The sequence below is a fragment of the Anas platyrhynchos genome, chromosome 5 (assembly GCF_047663525.1).
Source record: "Anas platyrhynchos isolate ZD024472 breed Pekin duck chromosome 5, IASCAAS_PekinDuck_T2T, whole genome shotgun sequence".
Lineage (NCBI taxonomy): Eukaryota > Metazoa > Chordata > Aves > Anseriformes > Anatidae > Anas > Anas platyrhynchos.
Window position 1 is genome coordinate 59,684,690 of NC_092591.1, and position 22,415 is coordinate 59,707,104.

A 22,415-nucleotide genomic window follows, 5' to 3' on the forward strand; every position below is an offset into this window, starting at 1 on the left:
ACTACAGCTCGTTTCTGAGCTGTGCCAGTCTCTTGGTGTGTCATCTTGGAGAAATCTCTCAGTGCTGCTTTTTCTTTGCCCTTTCAGTTGTCTTTTTCACATGCAGTGAAAACTCCAGCTAATCCCCTGCCTGCAATCAGTGGAGAGCAAGGAAAGTCTCAAGTGTGATGTCAGTAAAGCACTGAGCAGAAAACTGCCTAGAAAGCAGCCAAGAGAAAACATTAGGCCCAAGGACTTAGGTGGAAAGCAGTCTTCCTGAATAGGACTCTGTGTATTTTCAGAGTGAACAGACAAGAGCTCGTGTTTTGATGAGACCTCTCAGCACTTTACTCTTATAAATAATAAACAGAATATATTTTCCTCTTGTGTAGGTTAGCAAATAGAAATGTGCCTCTGTTATCAGCCAGGAAGCAATAATTGAGATGCGGAGATTTGACGGAATACACATTCAAATGGGAATAAATAAAAGCATAAGTAGGATTTCAAAAGCTCTGCTTCTGTGCTGGGTTTAATCTGAATGTTTAGATATGGAATTTATTCAAGATATCTGTTTGCAGGCTTGGATTTCTGTTTTCAGACTTAAATCCCACCACAGACTCTAGCTTGTATCTGACTATGCAACAGAACTAACAGGGTAACTTGGAGTTATCTTTTGCATATCTCAGCATTTTGTAAAAGCCGCAGATTTTCAAACATTTACTTTCATGGCCTGGGTAGATTTGCAAATGCACATCTCAGCATGCTACTTTTTGAAAGGAAACCTGAAAGGATTAGTATCACAGTAATCCCTTCCATATTATTGTAGCCGAAACACACAATACAAACTATGCTTTGTGGAGGGAGAGGCCTTTTTAACATCCCCTTCTCCAGATTGACCCACCTTGCCCATGTTGGGGATTAAGCAATGTATTTTTACTGTCTCCATTTAAGGATATACATCTGTTTATTAATTTTTGTAGTATACCTGATGGTAAAGTAACTCATATAAAGAACCACCTACCACTTATGTGAAAGTCCTCTAGCGAAACTGTCTCATAGTTCTGTAACACTGCTGAGCAACCTGCTGACAGCCAAACTTCCACTAGTCCAGACATTTGGAACAAGCGGCTCTTTGAAGCACACAGTCCTTTTTCCTTCGGCTTCCTTTTCTTTTTCTCTCTTTCTTCCTTGTTGTCAGGTTTTTAAGTGAAAATCTTAGCCTTATGAGCAAAATGTTTTCTGTTTTCTTAAATTTCACATTTTAATCATTCAAAAATGATTTCCTTCCCCTACATTTATCTGATTTTATGCTATTCAGGGGCACAACTTAATGGTACCCTAAATCAGCTTTCAAAACTGGCTAAGACAGAGGCACTAAATCTCATCTCATGACTGTTGTACTACTTTAACTGAAAATTGTCTTTGAGAGGAAAATTTTCAAAGAAACATACGTGAGTGAAACTGATACTGGGAGCTTGATGTACAAGCCCTTCATGTATTTTTTAAAATCCAAGCATTATAGTTTGTGGTTGCATAAAATAGAAAATGGCTTCTTTTTTTCAAATTACTTTTCTGAAGTGGGAACTAGATGATCTTTAAGGTCACTTCCAAATCAAACCATTCTGTGATTCTATGATCTTAGTATTATAGTGATGCATTTGAACGGTCTCTTCTTTATTTCATTTATTCTCTTTTGTCTTACTTGAATAATAAAACTATGCTAATGACAATAAATTCACAATTCACAAAAACAGAAAAGTGTGATCAACTTTTCCCTGCAATGCCATACACTGTTGGCAAAAATTAGACATCTACATCATGAAAGGTAATCATCAGGAAATTAGAAAGGCAAAAACAGGTTGCTGTCAGCCCAAGGATGGGAATTAGCATTAATTTAAAGGAAATACATCATCTATGCAATCTATGCAAGAATCTGATTCTAAAGAGATTTAAAATAATGTTTATTAAATATAGTTTTATGCACATTTTTTTTTTCATAATGTGATCAAGCTACAGGAAGTATTATTTTTTATGTTTATTTTTAATTTTATTTTTTGGCCATTTGGGACCATGGTAAGTAGTGGGAAGTGGTGGATGCCTTACCTAACCAAATGTTGAAGAATGCTGCAAAGTTGGTTGTGCCTTCTCTATATCCCATTTGTTTATGTACCCCAACCTGGAGAGACTGGCGTATAACACGGAGGCAGCTCCGTGTTATTGAGGCAGCTGGCTACTGCAGAAAGATTATAGTTGAACCAGTCTAAAAAAGCTGTGCTGTATACCGTGATGACTATTGTTCTCTGTGCTAAGGTTATTTATCTCTTTTTTATTATTATTATTCATTGCTTGAGTGAACCTAATACATTTGAAATCATGTTTCAGAAGAAGTAAGATACACGGCAACTAGTGGAATTTCACTGCAGAAAAACCCCAAAGGGATTTCTAATCCACTGCTACTAATGCCATCTAATAGTGAGACAAACTGTATAACACGCTCAGTGCTAGGAATGCTGCTTCATATCCAGACTCATTTGGGTTTAGTTAGTATTGCCTAGTAATTAATTTTTATTCAGTATTTATGCTATCAATGACATCCAGAGGCTGGCCTAAATAGTCTCGAGCCCCTGGCACCAGCAGCAGCATACATAAATGCAGATATTTTGTTCTCAATAAATGTGTGCTGTAGACTGTAAGTTAAAATACTTGCTAGCAAGTCTTCCCCATAGCTAAACACAAGGCTGAACATGCTGGACATCAGTCAAAGACACAGAGTGACATACAGATTACTAATTACTATTAATGTTTACAGGATTTAGAATGTCTTAATTGATTTTGGCACTGAAAGTACAGTCTGCTAAATTGCTTGTCACCTCTGTTTTATCCAAGGTCTCATTGAGAATCTCATATGCAATTAACTGTAATTGCTATAGTGTATTTATTCTAAAGTGTACAATACATTATTATTTTGTTATTTGGATCTCAAAAGCAGGGAGTTAATTGCTTAGAAAAACACAATTCAAAACAAGGCAATCTTTGTGGTGAGGTGTTTAGTGTTTTTTTTTTTCAGAGCAGAAAAATATGAAGACTTTAATGTAGTTCATGTTCCAAACTCATAGTCCTCCTGTATTGCAAATCTCACTAACTTCAGGGAGAATAACTTGTGTGTAGAGACGTTGCAGATAACTCAACATTATCAACTTGTGTGGCCCAAGCAAGGAGTCTGGTGCACTGCACACCACCATGGCTACAGGACCGAGTGTCCCCACTGTGCAGAGACATTTGGAGCAGTGGCCAGTCCCAGGCATGTGTCAGGTGAGCCTAGAGCTGGGGCTGTGGCAGGGCCGTGTGCTGGAGCCTAGCTGCACCCATGGTCCCAACAGAAGGAAAGCAACTGCAAACACACCCATCAATGGTGTGTCTCGCTTAATTGAGTACTGCTGGAGCCCAGGTAGAAACGTAAGGCAAATCTGCACCATAAAGAATATTTCTCCTTCCCTATCCCAATGCTAAATTGCTCATGGGGGCACCTCCTGTATAATGTAGGAAGACAAGGGCTATGGATGCTGAAACAAATTGTTCATGCTGTCTATAGGAAGGGGCAATTTTTTTCCTGCATATGGAACTGTACAGCAGCTCTTGAAAGGAATGTATTTTCTCTGCATACTCAATGTTAAAAGACGGAAGAAGCACTGAACCGCATACGTGAATTCATCTGCCAGTTTAGCCTGGCAATATCTTCTATTTAAACAGCCAAAGCTCCAAAATGAACACGGTCTGTCTAGAAACCTCAATAAAAGGAAAAGCTTTGCCAAGAAGCACTCTAGGACAGCAAAACAGTGAAGCCCTTCCTACAGAAAGGAAAGGAATGTGCAAGAATCTCCTTCCCAGGAATGGGGAGCTACATTGTCTCCTGGTACTGCCAAGGATTTGTACCTTGGAGCACAGGTCTGATTTGAGAGTTCAGACTGACAGTACCTGCTCCTTTCACTTCCTAGTGGGGTTGTTCAAGGAACAGCTAATCATAAACATTGGCTTGCCGTCTTTGGTAAAGCAGAAGATACTCTAGTTCCTTGTATTAAGAAACTAGCTGTCCTAATTTTATGGAGAAAATTATTCCAGGAGATAAGACACAGATCTAGCCAAACTCACTTAATTAAAGAAAATGCAAATCCAGTACAGCCAGTCTAGATTCTCTTTACTGCAAGCACCAGTCACAAAATCTCTCCAAGGGTCTGAGTATGACAAATAATGACAATAATGGTACGTATAAAATATTAGAAATATCTTCTATCAAAATGCAGGATGGAAACAGTGATTATTTGCTTCATATTACTTTCACCTATTGCAAGTGGAAAAACAAACCTAAATATCACGGGTAGATTTTTAGCACATTCAAACATCTTGGAGCTTGCTTTTATTTTAGTTAATTATTTTGATATTTTCCATTCAATTAATTATCAGATTAATGTTCTTACATAAATGTGTAAAATAGCATGTTGATAATAAAAGATTACTGCAGAGCTTGCTTTAGAAGCAAACACAGCAAGATTGAAAGACGCAAAATCCTAAAGTAGAAGAGGCTGCTAACGTCGCTGCAGTTCCATGTACCTGAACGTGCCCTGGGAAGATGGGCTGTACTGCATGGAATATGGCAGACTCCAATCTTTACTGTAGGAATAATATAGGATTGCTGATGAATACCATTGCTTAGATTTTCTGTTTCAATCTTCTAACATGTATTTTATTTTATTTTATTTTATTTTATTTTATTTTATTTTATTTTATTTTATTTTATTTTTTAATTACAGATGTTGATCATAAACACTTTTTGTGGTATTTCAGGCTTCTTGGAATCTATCAAGTATCTTTTATTTTCAGCTTAAGAATTTAGACTAAGCAATCGCTTTATGCTGCAGAATTCCTGACACAGCTTCCCAGTAACCTGTACCACTTTTTTTCTTCGAAATGTGTTCATTTTGTGAGTCGTACGCTACATGTGGTGCCAATATGGGTACTGTCTAACAGAAGGCAGGTGCATTTGCAGAGATGACAGCTTTCTCAGAACTCAATTATTTAACTCATTTATAATAAGATTATTTGGAGAAGACATACCATCTGTTTACTGGTCATAATCCCCCTTGTGTGCTAAGCAATGTTTATTAAACTTTGTGCATCCCTTTCTATTTAGTTTCACACTGTTTTACTAGAAGCAACTGGATAATTGCTAGATTCAAAATCAGAAGTGAGAAGATCCTGGTCCCACTTGTCAATTTTTTGACTGATTCACCTAATTTACCTTGGACAACTGTGCTGCTTCTTGGTTTCTATTGCTCATTTGTAAAAAGACATTTTGGTAACTTTGACATTTACAGAATGAGGGGGAAAAGCTATTTAGTGATAAACAGCTTAATCATTGTAATAACTTAACAGCTTTGTTCTACCAGCTACATGGTAATGTGGGTAGAAAAACACTAAAAACAATTCTTCAAATAACCATTAGGGTTTCTAGACAATTTTGTTGCTCTGTTTACATTCCATTAACATGTGTCAGGTCCAGATTTACTCCCAATGGCTTTAACTATGTATGTTCAGAAGCTTAGAGAAAACACATGCAAAATTCTGATGCTTTCTAGCAAATGTCAAGAACTTGATTAAAAAAAAAAATCTTATCCAACAGCAATGACAAAACTAATACTTAGTTAAAGACAGAAAGCTGTCATTTGATATTTTACCTAAGGTTATTTACAGAGTAAGGAAATTTTCCATAAAAACTGAGAAATTAGTAATTTTAATTCACAAAGACATATAATACGACTGCATGCATTCTATAAGCTGAAAGAAATTCAATTACCTATTTCCACTAATTCTGTCTTTTCTAATAAGGACATGTTAAAAACTGTACACATATGACTTCAGTGCAGCATTCAGATTACATTCTTAGGACAGTCAAGAGATTAATAAACTACAAACTTCTTTCAGTTTTTAGTCTAATTTATTTCCCACTTTTTTTTTTTTTTTTTTTGTGTGTGTAACAGTCAGAATATAGCAGTTGATTCATGAGTCAATGACATCAGTGATTCCCCTTGCTCTAGTTAATGTCAAAATCTCATTTTCATCTATTTTTGTACCAACAAGGATTAAAGATTTCTTTTGGGGGAAGAAATGTATGATGTTTAGTGTGCAGTTCCTCTTTGACTAGGATGAGTGTCAAATTCATTTTATGTTTTCCTGATATTTGCATCTATTGAGCTCTTATTATTGATTCATAAAGAAGTTTAAGAATATTGTATAGTTGTAGACTTTTGTTAAGTGCTTAAGATTGTAATTCCATTACAAAACAAAGAAGAATTAAGTTGAAAAACTGGGGAAAAAAAAAGTCAACTATTTGCCTCAATAAAATGATACAGGAGAGCACCTAAATAACGTATTTTGGTATTATATGAAAGAACAATCATAAGAGAAGATCCTCCAAAAGTAACACAGTAAAATATCACTTCAGCATTTAATGAACAAACGGTTTTCTTTCTTATGTTAAGAATCCATTGTCAATAACAAAAACTACCTTTAAAATACAAATTTAAAATGGGGTTGTTTATATTAGAGAAGAATTGGATCAGCCCGATGTCTAATTAACTTCTTCCCTGAAAAAATACCTGAGCCAACAGCTCTAGCACTAGCCTTAGGTTGAGAAGCAGTACACCCACAGCATAACTCTGAACTGCTTTGAATAAGCTCTGTATCTGTACTGATTCCAGAAACACAAAAAAGTTATTTAGCAATACTGCCTTTTTCTACATTGTATGGCTTTGCATGGTTCTTAAAAACCAAAGAACTCTTTTCCTGATAGTCTGGTTACTGGAGTTTATATCCAGTATATTTGGTGCAGAGTGCCAAAATAAAGGTAGTTATAACTGTCCTCCAGAAAGCTTACTATTGCAAAGCTCTAAAGTCTTTGGAAATTCAGGACAAAGATCTGGAGCAGGGGCATTTTAGTGAGACAGTTCTTGCTCTCTGAAAACACTGCTTCAAACAGAAGTATGTACTAATCTTCCAGAGTTTAATCAAGCTTCAGAAAGATAAGATAAATGAATGGTACTGCTAAACGTCAGCAACTCACAATTGGTAAGTGTTTAAAAAACAGTTCCTTACTGTATCTCAGCAGGTGGTACACATCTTGCAGCTAAGGCATGTCCAGGTTAGTCTGCATGGGACATAGCAGTAGTAGTTCAGGAGTTTCAAGTTTCCTTGAGCTGAGACCTGGGGCAAATACAGAAGAATACAGGTATAATTACAGTCTGCACCTTTTTCCTTTTTTTTGCACAGGAGATTTTTTGTATTTCTGAGGTCACTGTGATGTGTCATCAGCGATGACCTTTTCCTACCTGAATGACCACTGAGAACAGCTTGTATTTAGTAGTGTTTTCTCACACAACTTATCACAACTCAGTCAAAAAGGATCAAGGCCACAGAAGAAAACTGTGGTTCTAGTTTTACAGATCTGAGAGTTGTTGTTGCCATATCTATTTTACTCATCAGAATTTAGTAACTCTTCTTAAACACCAAAGCCCTAAAAGCAACATCATTTATTAACCTTCTGTCAGTGGCCACTTTCTATGAATTTAATATACACTTAACTCAGAACCTTAGTTTTCCACTCATGCTGATATATCTCATGTGTAGGATGTACACTTGAGTGTCAGGGGAGAGGGATGGAGTGAGGGAGAAGAGAAAGCAAAGGAGAAGCCTTTGAACATGTGAAACAACATAAACTGGTGTGGTTGCCAGCTGCCCAAGGCTGCAGTGTTTGAAAGAGTATGAAAAAGTATGAACTGCTCCCACTCACTACCATTGAGGGAACAAGATCAAAACTTTTGGAATGCTTTTAAAACATTAAGTGCTAATTTTTTAATTGCTGAACATTTTTTAGGTGCATTGAAGTAACATGCTTGTTCACGGTGGTTGATAGTGGTAAATAGGGTTGAACATGCAGTCATGGCTATAAATGACTTTTTGTATAAAACATAAAAGCTTTTGATTCTTCCAGTAACCTTAGAGTCTTGGGTGCTCAAAAGTGGATGTTTCCTTCTTTGTGCGAAAAGACTTACAGTGTTTCTTAAATATCTAAAATAAAATCACTTTTTGCTTTTCTTAGCTTTTCTTAGTTAAATGCACTGTGAGGTCCCTTGCAGCTTTTGAAACCTCATGCAAAATTAATGTATTCTGTTAAGTTACAATCAGCATTAATACCCTGAAATCCTGAAGCGTTAGTATCTTGACCTTTATGTCAAGATGAATGAAAATCAAATTAACTTCTGACTGATCAGTCCTTTCTGAAGGATTGTGTTTGTTACACAATGTGCTCCTTTTTCCATGCAGGTGTGAGGGCAAAAACAAGCTGTTTATCCATGAAAGCCAAAGCATCTTAATCTTGACAGCTGCCAGAATGTCTAGCCTTAACGAGCTAGTTATTGATACTGTTCTTGGGCATTTATATATTATCCTAATCTGTTTTTTTGTTTTGTTTTGTTTTGTTTTTTTCTAGAGAAACAGCAATGGGTATTTTTGGCAGGAAGGCACAAGGGATGGACAGGGTTAACAATATGTAAGATTATATCTAGCTGCTATCTTTGTCCTTTGTCCCCCATCTGTCCCCCTCAAAAGATTTGTTTTCCCCCTGAATGAGTTCTCAGTAACACCTGACCTGTCAGAGTAACTGATTCATTTACTGGGCCCCTTTGGTTCTGTGGTATGGCCATATTTCTCCAGGTATAACTCTGCCTAGTTTTAGTCAAGGATCTTAGGGGCATGTGAATATAGTCATCTTCAACAGTCACTGGCAACAGTTCACATCACCTCTGTGAGCTCACACTGATGTCTAGAATTCAGAGAGCAGCAATCCTGTGGTTACCTCACTGGTTGGACAGTAGATGAATGCTGAAATGCACTGTTCTGAGTTTTTATTTTCCCAATTTTATTTTTGTTTTTAGCTATTGCAACTTTTAAAAATATTTAGATCAGCAACAGTACAGAGAGTAAAGCCCGAGTTTATCCATACAGCCAGCTATAGTACAGCACAAGCTGCCTGCCAGCTTACTGATCAGCAACAAAGCCTCATGTTTGGGCACCTCCTGCATGATCGGAGTAAGAATACCGACAATCCTCTGAGAATAACTGTGGGGCAGAAAGATCACCACCTTCCCTTACCGATATCAAAACTTCAATGAGTTCATTTCTATAACCCAGTTTGGGTATGCTCGCTGGGACAGCAGGGTAATACTCCAGTGCTTTACTATCTGTAACAAATAGTGATCAGCGTGGGCCAATAATCCAGGACGGGAGGGTATCTCTCACTACTGCACTGTATGATATTTGCTTTGTTAATCACAATTACAGTATATCAGATTTCCTCACCATAAAACTAGTTAAAGGCAAGAAGACAAAACCCTTAAGTTGTCCAGTTTCAATTTTACATTCACAACTGAGTAACTACAACATGAAATTGTCTACTTCATAAGAAAGCTTCAAAGAGTTGTTTCTAGTAATTCCTTTTCACAGATTTCTTTTAATATAAGGAATGTCTTGCATGAATGTACAATTACACTCAGTGAAGCAGAGATACAGATATGTTCAGTTCTTACTCAAAGCATGCATTCTTAACTATGTGCTTTGGAGAAAAGAAAAAGAAAAAGATATATATATTGATATTTTCCTTTGGATTTATGAAAATTAGGAAAGCTTCCAAGAGCATCTCAACATTAAAGTGATCACTTCCTAGGAATGAAGAAACAGAAGAGCAGCCTGAATACTAAGTGTTGTTCAAATCTGCTTCTTAATTCTATTCTCTTTGGTCATTACAATTTACAAGCTGTTTCACTTTAGATTTTTCTTGTTTTTCTCCAGTTGCTGCTCTTAATTTCTCTGTTTTCACATCTGTTCTACAGTTTTCTCTTAGAAAATTTGCTGTTTGGAAAGACAGGATTCCAGACAGACTGGATTTCCAGAATTATCCACTAGTAGCAGTCTGTAGACGCCCTAAATTTGTTTCTTTTGTTCTCTGGAGATGAAGATGAGTAAGGATTGAAAATTAATATATTCAGTATATTCCTAATAATAAATTGATAGGAAACTTGATCTAATATTAAATTACTGATTTGTCATTTTTCCAAGTAGTAAATATCCCAGTTGATAAAGTTATCATCATATCCTAATATGTATGGATCAGGCCCAAAAGCTTCACTGTATAAAATGGGTATCCTAAGTTTACAAGGAACAACAGATACAATACATTCACCATGATACTCTGAAATGCCTTTTAAAAAGCCAGTGTGAGCATTTCAGTGCATCTGGCTCTTCATCTGAGAGGGATAAATGCTCTCAAAACTGTATTTATTTCCCTTTATGCCAAGAACTTCCTGCTAAGAGACAAATCAGGCTAAATAATCAGCTAAAGATGCTAGTGGTTTGTGATATTTTACTTTTCAGGGAGAATAGTGTGTAACAAGTCCAGGACAGTCACTTGACACAAAGTCCTGGCCAGAGCAGCTTGGAGTATTTTGAACTATCTTTCCATTCTACATACTATGTAAAGATGAGAGTGCAGTAATTCAGGAAAAAAATAAGGACCATCCAAACTTAAAACCAGCTATAAACATCTCATTAAGTTCATGAAGGTCAAGATTAGTAATGTTTCCTCTTTACCCATATCAACCTATGCAGACGGCTTTCCTGAAATCCATTGTGATGTGTCAACACTTCTGGCAAGCATTTTATGATCTGCCAGTGTACAGAAATGATGTGAATTTTGGCACTTCCTTAAATACAAAGTGAGGGTTGTAAATATTGAACAACTGTGATGTGCCAAACTCCCATAATATAAGCTTAGAGTAGTTGATTCTGGACAGGAGAGTTAACAGAATAGTTGACTTTATTTTCATTGAGTAATCTGATTTTAAAGAAAAGTGTGCACTTTTATTTTACATAAATTACACAGAAGAGTAATATTTTCCTCTTATTCTTTATATATTTATTTCCTACCACCTCCACCCCCCCCCCCCCCCAAAAAAAAATAAATTAATTAAGGTTGAAAAATAGACAGACTTTTTTTTTTTAACTTATTCCAAATTAGAGAGGCTAATGGTTTCCAGTGTGTGTGGATGAGAAAATGCAAGGGGCAAGTAGCCAAAGATGAAATGGTATATGAAATTCAGAGTTTCCTATAGAAAAGAAAAGTGATGCTAGGAAAAAAAAAAAAGTACATATCTTGTTCTACAACTACCTAAGCCACTCAAACTCCTATTCATCATTATGGCTAGTTCTGTGAAAATACAATCATATTATTTAATTCCACAAATTTTTCCAGGGGAATAAAGAAAAAGTAATTTAATGAGGCATTTGGTAAGTACTTTTTTTTCCCCCTGGAAAGATTGTGACATAAGGGCAATCAGAGTTCAAAGGAATTTGTTAAAAAATTGCAGAAACTGTTGCTACTTGTTTTTGCGTTTGTATTGTTAACACATCTCCATAACCTTTTTTTTTTTTTTTTTGAGCACTTCACACAATATTACTGTACAGTTTTATACAAGTGGGAAATGAAATGCTTGTGTGTCATTTCTTTTAACGCTCTCAAATGGTTCTTGAGTATTTATTGCAACTTGTTGGTCTTTCAAGGACTATAATGGAATTGTAAGCTTATTGATATGGTTCAAATAAGCTGTTTGCTCTTCTTATGTAACCTGGGTACTTCCTGCTTCTGGCTATCTAAGACAGAAATAAATGGCAATTTCACTTTATTATTATTCATAGGGGCGTAACAGTCAAGATTAATGTGTGCTCTAATGATTTATTCATGACAATTTTCTGCAAATCCTGACATTTTCATAATTTTTAACACATACAATTTGTCCAAAAATTCCTACTAGAAAACAGGGTTGTTCTTTATTCATTCTTCATCATTCATTTCTCTATTAAAAACTTTCATTCTGCCAGTAAGCGAACACATACGGTACTTTCCAAAAGTGACCAATCACTTTCTATGACTAGACAAGAAGTTAAATTCTTGCATAACCCCAGGCACTAATATTTTCTAATATGATAATATGTTCTAACATGTAACTAATATGTTCTGTGGGTGTGTAGAAATGTGCATTACAGTTATTTTGACTGGAGTCATGGGAACTGGTACTGTCACAAAGTAAAACTACTCAGTTATCACAATAGGAAGGACTTAACAGGCCTGATAGTCATATGAATTTAGAGTATAAACACATATACCTCAGATATTTCTTTCCCACCCAGCAAATCACCAGCTTCCCCTTATAGCTAACAAGTTACAAGCATGTCTCAAATTTCAAATGGCTTTTAGAAAATCTTATATTCTTTCTCTCCAGCTACATTTTCTGTCCTGCAAATGTAGCACACAAGTTGATTCTGTACAATAAATGAAATAGAGCCATTTAAGCCAACTCCATGCCACATTCCACACAGAGTACTTAACAGTCCAGCTTGGCATCTTTAAAACTGGTGTCATCTCTTTTGCTACTTTCTTTCTTTCTTTTTTTTTTTTTTTCTCCCAGATTATTCTAATTACTTTTTGCTGGCTATTACATGACCACATGTATATAGTAATTTTACATATCAACAGTGCAAAGTATGTATTCAGAGAGAATAAGAAAATAACCAAAAGCAGCAAGTTGGAGGTATGGGAACATGGACAGAACTTAATGTAGTTGTGTATACACAGGCATGGCAAATTTTCTTTTTATTATGCCTTGTTTGTATTTTTGTTTCTTATAAAACAGAAGCTTTAGTTTTTACAGGAGGAACAGCATAATATAATTCCTTTTTGGTAGATACTAGAATCAGAACCACTAGAATCAGAAAGAAAAATACAAGATACAACTCCTTTGAACTCTGGCTTTAAGAATCACTGGAATGCTAACACCTGCAGCTCACTCAGCCAGCTATTAGATCAGTAACGACATTTTTTGTCACTTACAAACTCCAGGAGATGATTATTATATGCCAGCTAAGTTGCCAAGGAGATTTGCATTAACACAGACCAAATATTTTAAGTGGAAAAGCTGTTGAAATGTGCCAGCCAGGTGGGCAACATCTGAAAATTACTGGCCAGAGAAAGGTTACAGCTTAGAGAACTGCCCTTTAGCTCCATGGTCTTTCACAGAAGGAAGACAGGTATGTGATTGTCCCTGTTCCACACACAGAAATAAAAAATGAACACAAGAAATGGTTCCTAAGGATTCAGAAAGAAATAAAATCAAGATGGTGAAGAATTGTGGCTTCTTATTCAATAGCTTGGCAAGTTACCTAAACTGTTTATTGCCCAGCTTCTCTGAAAGTCATGAGATGAGGGTTCTTGGAGTTACATTATTAAATGCAGGTGTATATTACTAAAGTTTTTCAAACTCTACAAATTAAATATAGTTAATATTGCTATTATGTATTTTTTCCTCTTGAAACCAGTTCTTTAGATGACTGTGTCCTCTGCTAAAGTCATCCTCAAGGTAGGGAACTGGTAGTCTGCCTTTCACATTCTTCCTCACCTTCACACATCCTTGGCACTGAGAAGGTTATAGAGTTCAGTTCTCACCTTGTAATCTTCTGGCTGGTTCTGGCAGCTACCAGTTTCTCATTTCCTTCAACGCTGGATCATTTACACAAATCAGTTCTTTGAAAAAGTGACCTTTTTGCAGACCTCTGATGTATTTCTTCCTTCTCCTCCAGAGAATCCAAGACAAATTGCTTTATTCTGAAGGTCCTCCATCACTACATCTCTGCATCCCAGTTCATTGGCTTTGTAATTATATGGAAAGGTTGTTTGCCTTCACTGCCAGATGTGTTTACCAGTAAATATTCCAAAAATATCACAAACCACCATTCTTTCTTCCACATTGCCATTTATGCATGGGAGGAACTTCTTTAATTAATTTCAGCTCTGAAACTCTTTGCTATAATTCCAGGCAGGTGCTGTACTGTTCCTACCGTTAATGAGTTTTGCCTTCATATAACTGTGAGAAGGACAGAAAGAGCCGTGCTGGCTAAATTTGTCTAAAATTGGTTTTCAGCATGCAAAATAAACTGGACAGCTCCTGTGTGAAACTGATTGTAGTGTCACTCCCTGCTCTGTGGAAATTTAATCTGTCTGGCGAGTCAGAATGAAACTCGCAGCAGGGGCTGAAGCTATTGACTTTTCCACTTTTTTTTTTTTTTTAAATATTCTTTGTTCAGATTGACTGAGGCTGTTTCACCTGAATTATCATTCTTAAATAACTGTCCTGGTAGGAGCAACCATTCAACCTCATGCCACCCTTTTAAAATCTAGGCTAGCTCTTGACATCCTCAACCTACAAGCACTGTGAAAAATTGCTTTGATAAGGTTGTTTATAATTTGATGCTGTAAAACAGAATTCTTACTAATTGTGTTTCAGGCATGATCGATTATGTAATCCACAGAGAAACTAATTTCAAAAACACTGTAACCATAAAAACAGCTGTTCCACTGAGTCATTTTCCCAATGTGCAACTTAAAACAAAGCAAAACAGAGAAAGGCCTCTCCTAGCTGCAACTTATTTGTGTCGATATGATTATGGTATAGGATAATGCTAAGAAAGGGGGAGGAAGAGGGGAGTGGATGGGAGGGGGAAGGAAGAAAGTCACCTCTACTCTCCTTTTATATCAGAAGTTCAGCAACAGAACAAAGAGCCTTTGGAGTTAAAATAAAATAAAAATCTCAGTTTTGAAAAGAGATTAGTACCCTAAACTTAATGATGAACAGCAGGACATGTACTGATAACCAAAAGTCATCTGTGAAGATAAGAATGAGTCTAATATTAGAAAGAAATGAATTAAACTAATAAAACAAGATACTTCAGTTAAAGACCTAAAAAAAATTCATATCACATATGTACATGCATATACACAAATGTTTATGGTTATGTAAGTATAATACAGCCTCTAAAAGAGATGGTAGTAAGATCTCCTAAAGAAGATAAAGGGAATTTCACTATTTAAAAGGAAAATAAAGAGAAAAAAAAAAAGTACTGTAGGCACTGCTCTTTGACCAGTAGAAAGTAAAGTGACAAAGCAGGCAGCCCTTTTCATATTTAGAAAGACTCTTCATTTCACCTGGCTTTTGGAGGGAAAATATAAACTAAGCTCTATCAAAATGAACCTTACACTGAAGTCCAAACAAAGTTGGTTAGTTTTTTGTTTGTTTGTTTTCCCTTTGGGGGAAAAGATTTTAAAAAGAATAGAATATTTAATGAGCTCCTATTATATGACCATTGCAGGGACCAGAATTTAATTTCTGTAGATCTGCTATCTAGAGATGTTTACTTCCCATTTTGTATGCCTTGGAGATGCAGAGTTGCGAACAGAAAATACTACAGATCTGACATGCATGTGTTTTTCTTGTTTGCAGATATCTCAGTAAGCTTGCTCTCCTTAGTTGTCACAGCCTGTGGTCTTGCTCTCTTTGGTGTGTCCCTGTTCGTGTCCTGGAAGCTTTGTTGGATCCCTTGGCGAGAACGTGGCCTGCCATTTGGGAACAAAGACAACAAACAGGAATCCCTGAACTACACAGATACAGAGACCAATGACCATGAATACAGTGACGATTTTCTGGGTCAGCCGACAACCTATCCAGAGTCCTCCATGAAGATCAGCCACACCTCCCCTGATATTCCGTTAGATGCTCAAACTGGAACGAAGGAGAACTGCGTACACAATGCGCGAATGCATCGTCAGACCACTGAACCCACCTCTTCTGCTCGGTCAGTAACTCCAATTTATCTCTGGTGTCAATCAGTAAGATACATCACAAATAGTACAGCTTGATTATCTACTACACCACTCTATTACAAATGCATAATTTACTTGACACGTTTTTTTAAAGAATTACATTAAAGTTATTCAGGCACACAAACCTCTTAGATTAAAAAGACGAGATAACAATGGTATTCCAGCTTTCTATCAACTACTAACTCATTTGTGCCTTTCCCCTCAGAAGCTGAACACGCATGAACACCCTAGATCTAGCTTGTAAAGAATATCCATTTGTACTTAGCAGCGATACTGAGCACTCAGTAGTATCTCCTCAAAGACTTTTAAAATAGCCAAAGAAGAAAAGTAGGGCAAGCTAATGAAACACTTTCAGGAGTTAGAAATAGAATTAATAATCATAGGTTTTAGCCACAGTCATGACTGTGGGGGGAAAAGTGACTGAACAAGAGTCAATGAAGGCTCCAGAGGAACTGGAGAAACAGCACAAGAAGGAACAGGAAAAAGGGAGTGTGAGGGTGTGTTATGCTTCACACAGTAAGAAAAAGTATTTGCGCATGAAGAGCCAGTGAGTAAATTCTTGAGTCAAAGCAGATACACTTTAGCTAGAAAATGTATGGTCCTAGCCCAACTGCTACTTACTAAGCCTCTTTTCTTGTCATCTCAGAGGGCAAATTTAGTCAAGACTCTTTCCTGCAGGCACACCTGAACATGGGTAACACAAAAGCAGCTAGCAGCCAGTTCAGGAATTGACAGAAGTCCAAAACATGTCTCAGAATTTGAGAAGCCTTCAAAACAGCATGAATGTTATGCAGCAAAAGCTCCAGGTGCCCCTTCTCTTTAGATTAGTGCAAGAATGGCCTGGGCTCATTTTGCTGTAGAAATCCAAGGGGAGCTCAAAGCCACAGTTATGAATACTCAAGCTCGACTCCTGCCACATACAAGTTTGAATTCCAGCTCAAGACTTATATCCCAGAAGTACAGTAGTACAAGCTGGTGCTGCTCAGCTTTCAAAGCGCTAGCAAATAATCCTGTTGGGAGATTCATTAAAAACAGAAAATTCATATCCGACATCTAACGCCAAGAGCTCTTGTGTGTCTTTAGTATTATGAAATCACTGAGTCTGATGCAGGCTCTGTCTTCTACAACAGGGCAGCAGTTCTCATACACAATCAAATGACAAATGCACAGTCATCTCACAAGAAACAGTGGAAATCCCAATTTGTAAAAGAACATGCCTCAGCATTGTCAGTGCATGGACCATGTCTTCACTCCTGTGACTCTCTGCAGTTCACTTTTCTTCCAGCTGTTCCCAGCCTAGCCCGCTCCAGCAGTAGTTATGCTGGCTCCCTGCCCACACAAGCAGGACCTGCCCGCGTCCCACCCCAACTGGTGATGAGCTTTGCTCATTACCCCACTCATTCATTACCCCATACTGTTGCCCAGATCTTCCCCAAAAGACTCTTCCACTGAGCAGGAGGGGCCCATCTTCCTTGTACCGCACCCTTGGTTTGTTCACCTTCACCTCTGTGCCTGCTCCTTTCCTGTGTAACTGGGTGGCCACAGAGAGCAGTCACCTGCCCCTGCTCCAAGTCCTCGTTGACTTCAGCAAGGCAGAGCTGCCTCCTGTGTTCTTTTTCATTCTTCCCCTGGATAAACTGCACCTCCCACTGCTACAAGGAGCTTAAGGGTTGAGCAATATAGATCTTTTTTTCCTGTGACATGGTAACATTTTGTCATGGAAATGACTAACAGAGCTATAAAATTATGTATTTGCTATACAACAAGAACGAAAATAGGAGGGTAGTTTATGAGAGGCTGTTCCTTTTTAAAGCATGCATAAACACACATTTAAAAGGGAGGAATGAGCAATGGTACCAGAGTAACTACTGCTGATTACATTCAACATAAATAGCTTTGGACTAATCCTGTGCTAGCATTTTCCATGTGCTCTTTTCATGTTCAGCCACCTCTCATGATACTCCAATACACTGAATGATTGCTGAATTTGAAAAGGACCAAAAAAAAAAAAAAAAAAAGTAGAATCCAGCTCATAAGATTAGGATTTTACCTAATCCAACTTTCACATCCCACTACCCCTTACAGAGATTGCAATTTGATTTCTGTTATCTCATGAAGTGGAAATTTCAATCACAATAACCAAGTGACTCCAGGTAATAAATCTCACTGGACCGAAGCTAAAAACAACTTTCTGTCCTTAGAGTAATGAAACTAAAGGAGCTTTTCAACCTAAGTACTGTGGAGCTCATTACATCAGTTATGAATGGGGAAAAAAAAAAAAAAAAGAAGAAAATAAAAACAAAACAGAATAAAACAAAACAATTGATGGTGTGGTCAACCAACCATCTCAGATGAGAACAGTTCACTTAAAAATGAGGTAGTAGCACAGATCAATGAGTAACTGAAATGGAGAGATGTCAAAAAGTGTCCTCTGTGTCCATCCTCATCTTAACACCAGAAATCAACAAGCTCAACAGGTATAATAGGCCAGATCTTGTTGCCATTTACATAATGTAACTCATTTCATAAGTATTATGAACATAAAGGATTCAGCTGAAAATAGTAACTGATAAGAACTGCTATAGTTCTTATCATATTACATTATACAATGTAATATAGCAGATTCTTTGGATTTGCAATGTCCATGAATTGAAATTTGTTACTTTCTTCAGCCAGGTTTGGAGAGTGCATACCACTAGCTTGAGACAATTATTAGTTATCATACTTTATAACACTAGGAAGTACAAATCTGACCCTGTTGTACCTTACAAAAACACATCAAATGAAAACAAGATATTTGGTGTGTATGTACAGATTCTTATGGTCATCAACACAACCTATTTCAATTCTTTTATTTTCACTTAAGGCATAATTCAATCCGGAGACAGCTCAACCTCTCCAACCCTGACTTCAACATCCAGCAGGTTCAGAAACAGGAGCAACTGACAGGAATTGGCCGCATTAAGCCAGAGCTATATAAACAAAGATCAGTGGACACAGATGATGGCCGGAGGAGTAATAGCAAGGCATGTGGAAAACTGAACTTTATTCTGAAATATGACTGTGATTTAGAGCAGCTGATTGTGAAGATACACAAGGCCATCAACCTGCCAGCAAAGGACTTCTCTGGAACTTCGGATCCATATGTGAAGATTTATCTGCTTCCTGACAGGAAAACAAAACACCAGACTAAAGTGCATAGAAAAACCCTAAATCCAGTATTTGATGAAGTTTTTTTATTTACTGTCCCATACAATGATCTGAATGCACGGAAACTCCATTTCTCAGTGTATGACTTTGACAGATTCTCCAGGCATGACTTGATTGGCCAAGTGATAGTGGATAATTTTTTAGATTTGGCAGATTTTCCCAGGGAATGTAATATTTGGAAGGATATTGAATATGTCACCAATGTAAGTACTATTATTTTTCTTTTTGAAATGTTTTGTTTCGAATTTTATTTCTTTAATTATAACTATAATTCTCTCATACATTTATGAAGGAAAATACTCTATTTTCTCTCTTTCTCAAAATTAGATCTTAATCCAAGGAAACTGACAGTACATCTCAGTCTTCATTTCTTGTCCTTTGTATATATTAAAAAACATCTTATGTAAGAAGTACCGGGTATAATAATTGCCCCAGTGATAGAAAAGCTACAGAACACCCTCCTCTAAATCTCAATCTAAAAATTACTTAAGGAAATACTAATACTCTTACTTTGCCTGTCTTTCTATGTTTTCCATTATTTGCCACAAATTACATCATAATAGTGAGCCAGAACCACAGATTCAAGGTTTCTTGTGTAATGTTCTTCAATCTTTTAAAAGATTACATTTTCCTAAAGTGAGATGATGTCACATTTATAATCCAGGCAAGCAGAGTTCAGAAAACACTTTCCAAGCCAAAAATATTATTGGTCAGCCTAGAAAAACTAAAAATTGGAACCACCACCTCAGCACATGTTCCATGAAAGAAACAAAACATACTGAATTGGTTTAAGACTGATTGGCACAGATTTGTTACATAGGGAAGCAGGCAATTTATAAAATATTTCTATATTCTGTTCCAAAGTCTCTGGTATCAAGTTCAATGCAGGAATCCCATTAGGAACTATGCAGAAAACCACAAAAATTTCTATTGGAAAAGAAAGGCCTTTATTCTTTTCCCAAAGCATGAGCCTACCTATTTGTATCACTATTAGAAATTAATCATGCACACCCTACGGACAACAGATGTTCAGTGAGAAAGATACACTACAGAAATCCACAACGATGAAGCTCCAAGTGCCAACAGTCACTAAATATTTCATTTAGTGTATCAAACCATACTCAAATGGAACATGCAATTTAGAGTCAAATAAACCCAACATAATTAACAATATGACAGAAGTGTAAATTTGTTAGACCTCAATTCAGGAAAGCATTTAAGTATATGCTTGGTTGAATGTAAGAAACTGTAAAAAAGTTAAGAATGTCCTGACACAATTAATTTCCTGAAATGAGATCCTCACCTTATAATTTTTCTATTCTTGCTGTCATCCTTACTTGTGATGAGCTTATTCTTATCTCAGCTGCAAATTTTGCCCATTCAGGGCAGGCGGTACACTTGAGAACACCAGTGTGTGCTGCTCTAATGAACTGTGGTCCTAGAAGGGCATTGCGTGATGCAGTGGGACACTCCTGTTAACCTGAGGTTGAAAGTTACAGCTTGTACTGACCATAGGTGTATATATTTGTTCTGTTTAGTGCAGAGCTGCCAACACACAGCGCAGTGTACTCAGAAGTTAGAAAAAAATCCCCAAGCCCACTAGACATGGAATCAAAGGAAGTTTAACGCTTTGACCTACAACAATTCTGCCACTCTCAGTTGACACATTCTTCTTTCTTACCTTGGAATAAATTTTTTCCCCAGTGCTCTAGCATAAACACAAGGGTTGCCTGGCAATGAAATCATCTTTGAAGCACAGGTGTTCATGAAACAAATGCCTTTCTGGAAGAAAGTAGGCAACTTGCATCAGAATTTTTATTATGCCTATGCTGTAAGCAGAACTCATCAAGTGTTTGGCCAAGTTTTATACCTTTCTGGTCTGGTAGCATGCCGAATTACAGACCAAATGGATTCAATCTGGCTTTTGTTGTTGTTTGGAATTCCTTTTCTGCAATTTGATACTGTCCTTGTTTTAAGGGGATTTATAGACTTCGTCCTCAGCATCACACATCTTTGGGTGGAATTTGCTGTGCACCCACCACACAAACCCTTTTTTACTTTAGGAGGGAACTTCAGCAGTAGCTTTAGCAGCTCCCTTGCTTGAGGGTAACAGGTGGGGGCATGGGCAGTGTCAGGGAAGGAGGAGTCTGACTCTTCTTTGAAGAGTTACTTCTCTTCAATCACAAGTGGAAAGAAAGAATCTGTTAGAGCAAAAGCACAGTCATTCCAAGTGAAGCCTGGCTTTGTTCAGCGTTAAGTGTTCCAAGCTCAACATTTCCATTTTACAGTCACCTGGAAGGTGAAGGCACCAGTGGAGTGACTTTGTTTCGTACTGTTCCTTTTTCTGTGCTTTGAATCTCTGTTCAAAAGGTTAGCTCTGGAATTTTTTATATCACTTCTCCCTCCAAATTTCCAAAGAAATTAGTTTCTCTTCAGATTTTCTATAATTTCTGAAATTAAAGACTTCAGGACTGACATGTGAGGCATTTATTAATTCCTACTACTACCGATTCCTGTGGGAAGCAGAAACCCGTTTATCCAAAAGGAACACATGACCCAAAATCTAGACTTGTCACTGGGTTTTCAGCTCAGAGAGACCTTTTCAAAGCAAATGACTCACAGTAGGAGACATGATCCAGTTTGGGCTAATCTGAATTCTGAGATAGCAGCATCAGATAAATGAAAGGATGGAGTACTCAGCTTACTCCTTAGCATTTCCCAAATGTCAATGGTTTGAACCAAGTCAAAACTCTCTAAGAGTCACATAATAAACCAGGTTTCAGCACGTTTTCTTGTCTGTGTAGCTCAGATAACTTCAGAATGACAACAGAAGCTGAATCCCACTGGCTACTCAGTAAAGCCGTTCGACGAAATAGAGCTGTAACTGTGATACAAAGGTGGCCATGAGGCAAGTTTGTTATGCTGTCAAAGAGTTCATTCATTTTGATTCCTTGTGCTTCTTGGTACACCAAAGAACCAGAGATCCCAAAGACCTTCTTTGCCGTTGTTCTCCGTTTTATTATGCTCTCATCCAAGTTGACACAGTGACTTGAAAAAAGAAGGCATCAAATTATTTTCTTGCCCACCCAAACAGTCTATTTCCAGGCACTGCTGCACAGCGTACCTCCAAGAAGTCAGCTTTACTACAAACGATGTCATTAAATTGACATGTCTTGCCACATGCTGCCTTCTGTTTTCTAATAATGCTAGATGTCTTATTTATCCAAAACCAACAGTTTTGATCCATTGGACTACCTGTTGCCAGCCCAGAGCCTGATGTTAGTGCATAACATGGGTACGTGTCAGCATAAAAACGTTCCTTCGTGCTCAGAAACAATCTGCCTCCAAACACAAATCTCCAACAGCAAAGCGATTGTTCTTCCAATCCCAGTGCCTCTGAGCACAAAAG

At 37.2% G+C, this 22,415-nt stretch overlaps 1 protein-coding gene across 4 annotated transcripts in view; it reads left to right on the plus strand.

The window, feature by feature from the left end:
* Positions 1 to 22,415, plus strand: part of LOC101790458 (synaptotagmin-9) — a 66,535-nt gene that overhangs the window by 14,336 nt on the left and 29,784 nt on the right. For all 4 annotated transcript variants that reach the window (XR_005266516.2, XM_027458409.3, XM_038180747.2 and 1 more), the window contains exons 2-3: positions 15,417 to 15,768; positions 18,663 to 19,209. Coding sequence is in view for 3 of the 4 variants with exons in the window: in XM_027458409.3 (XP_027314210.1) it covers positions 15,417 to 15,768; positions 18,663 to 19,209 (899 nt within the window). In the remaining variant the exon portion in view is untranslated. The remainder of the gene's footprint in view (positions 1 to 15,416; positions 15,769 to 18,662; positions 19,210 to 22,415) is intronic.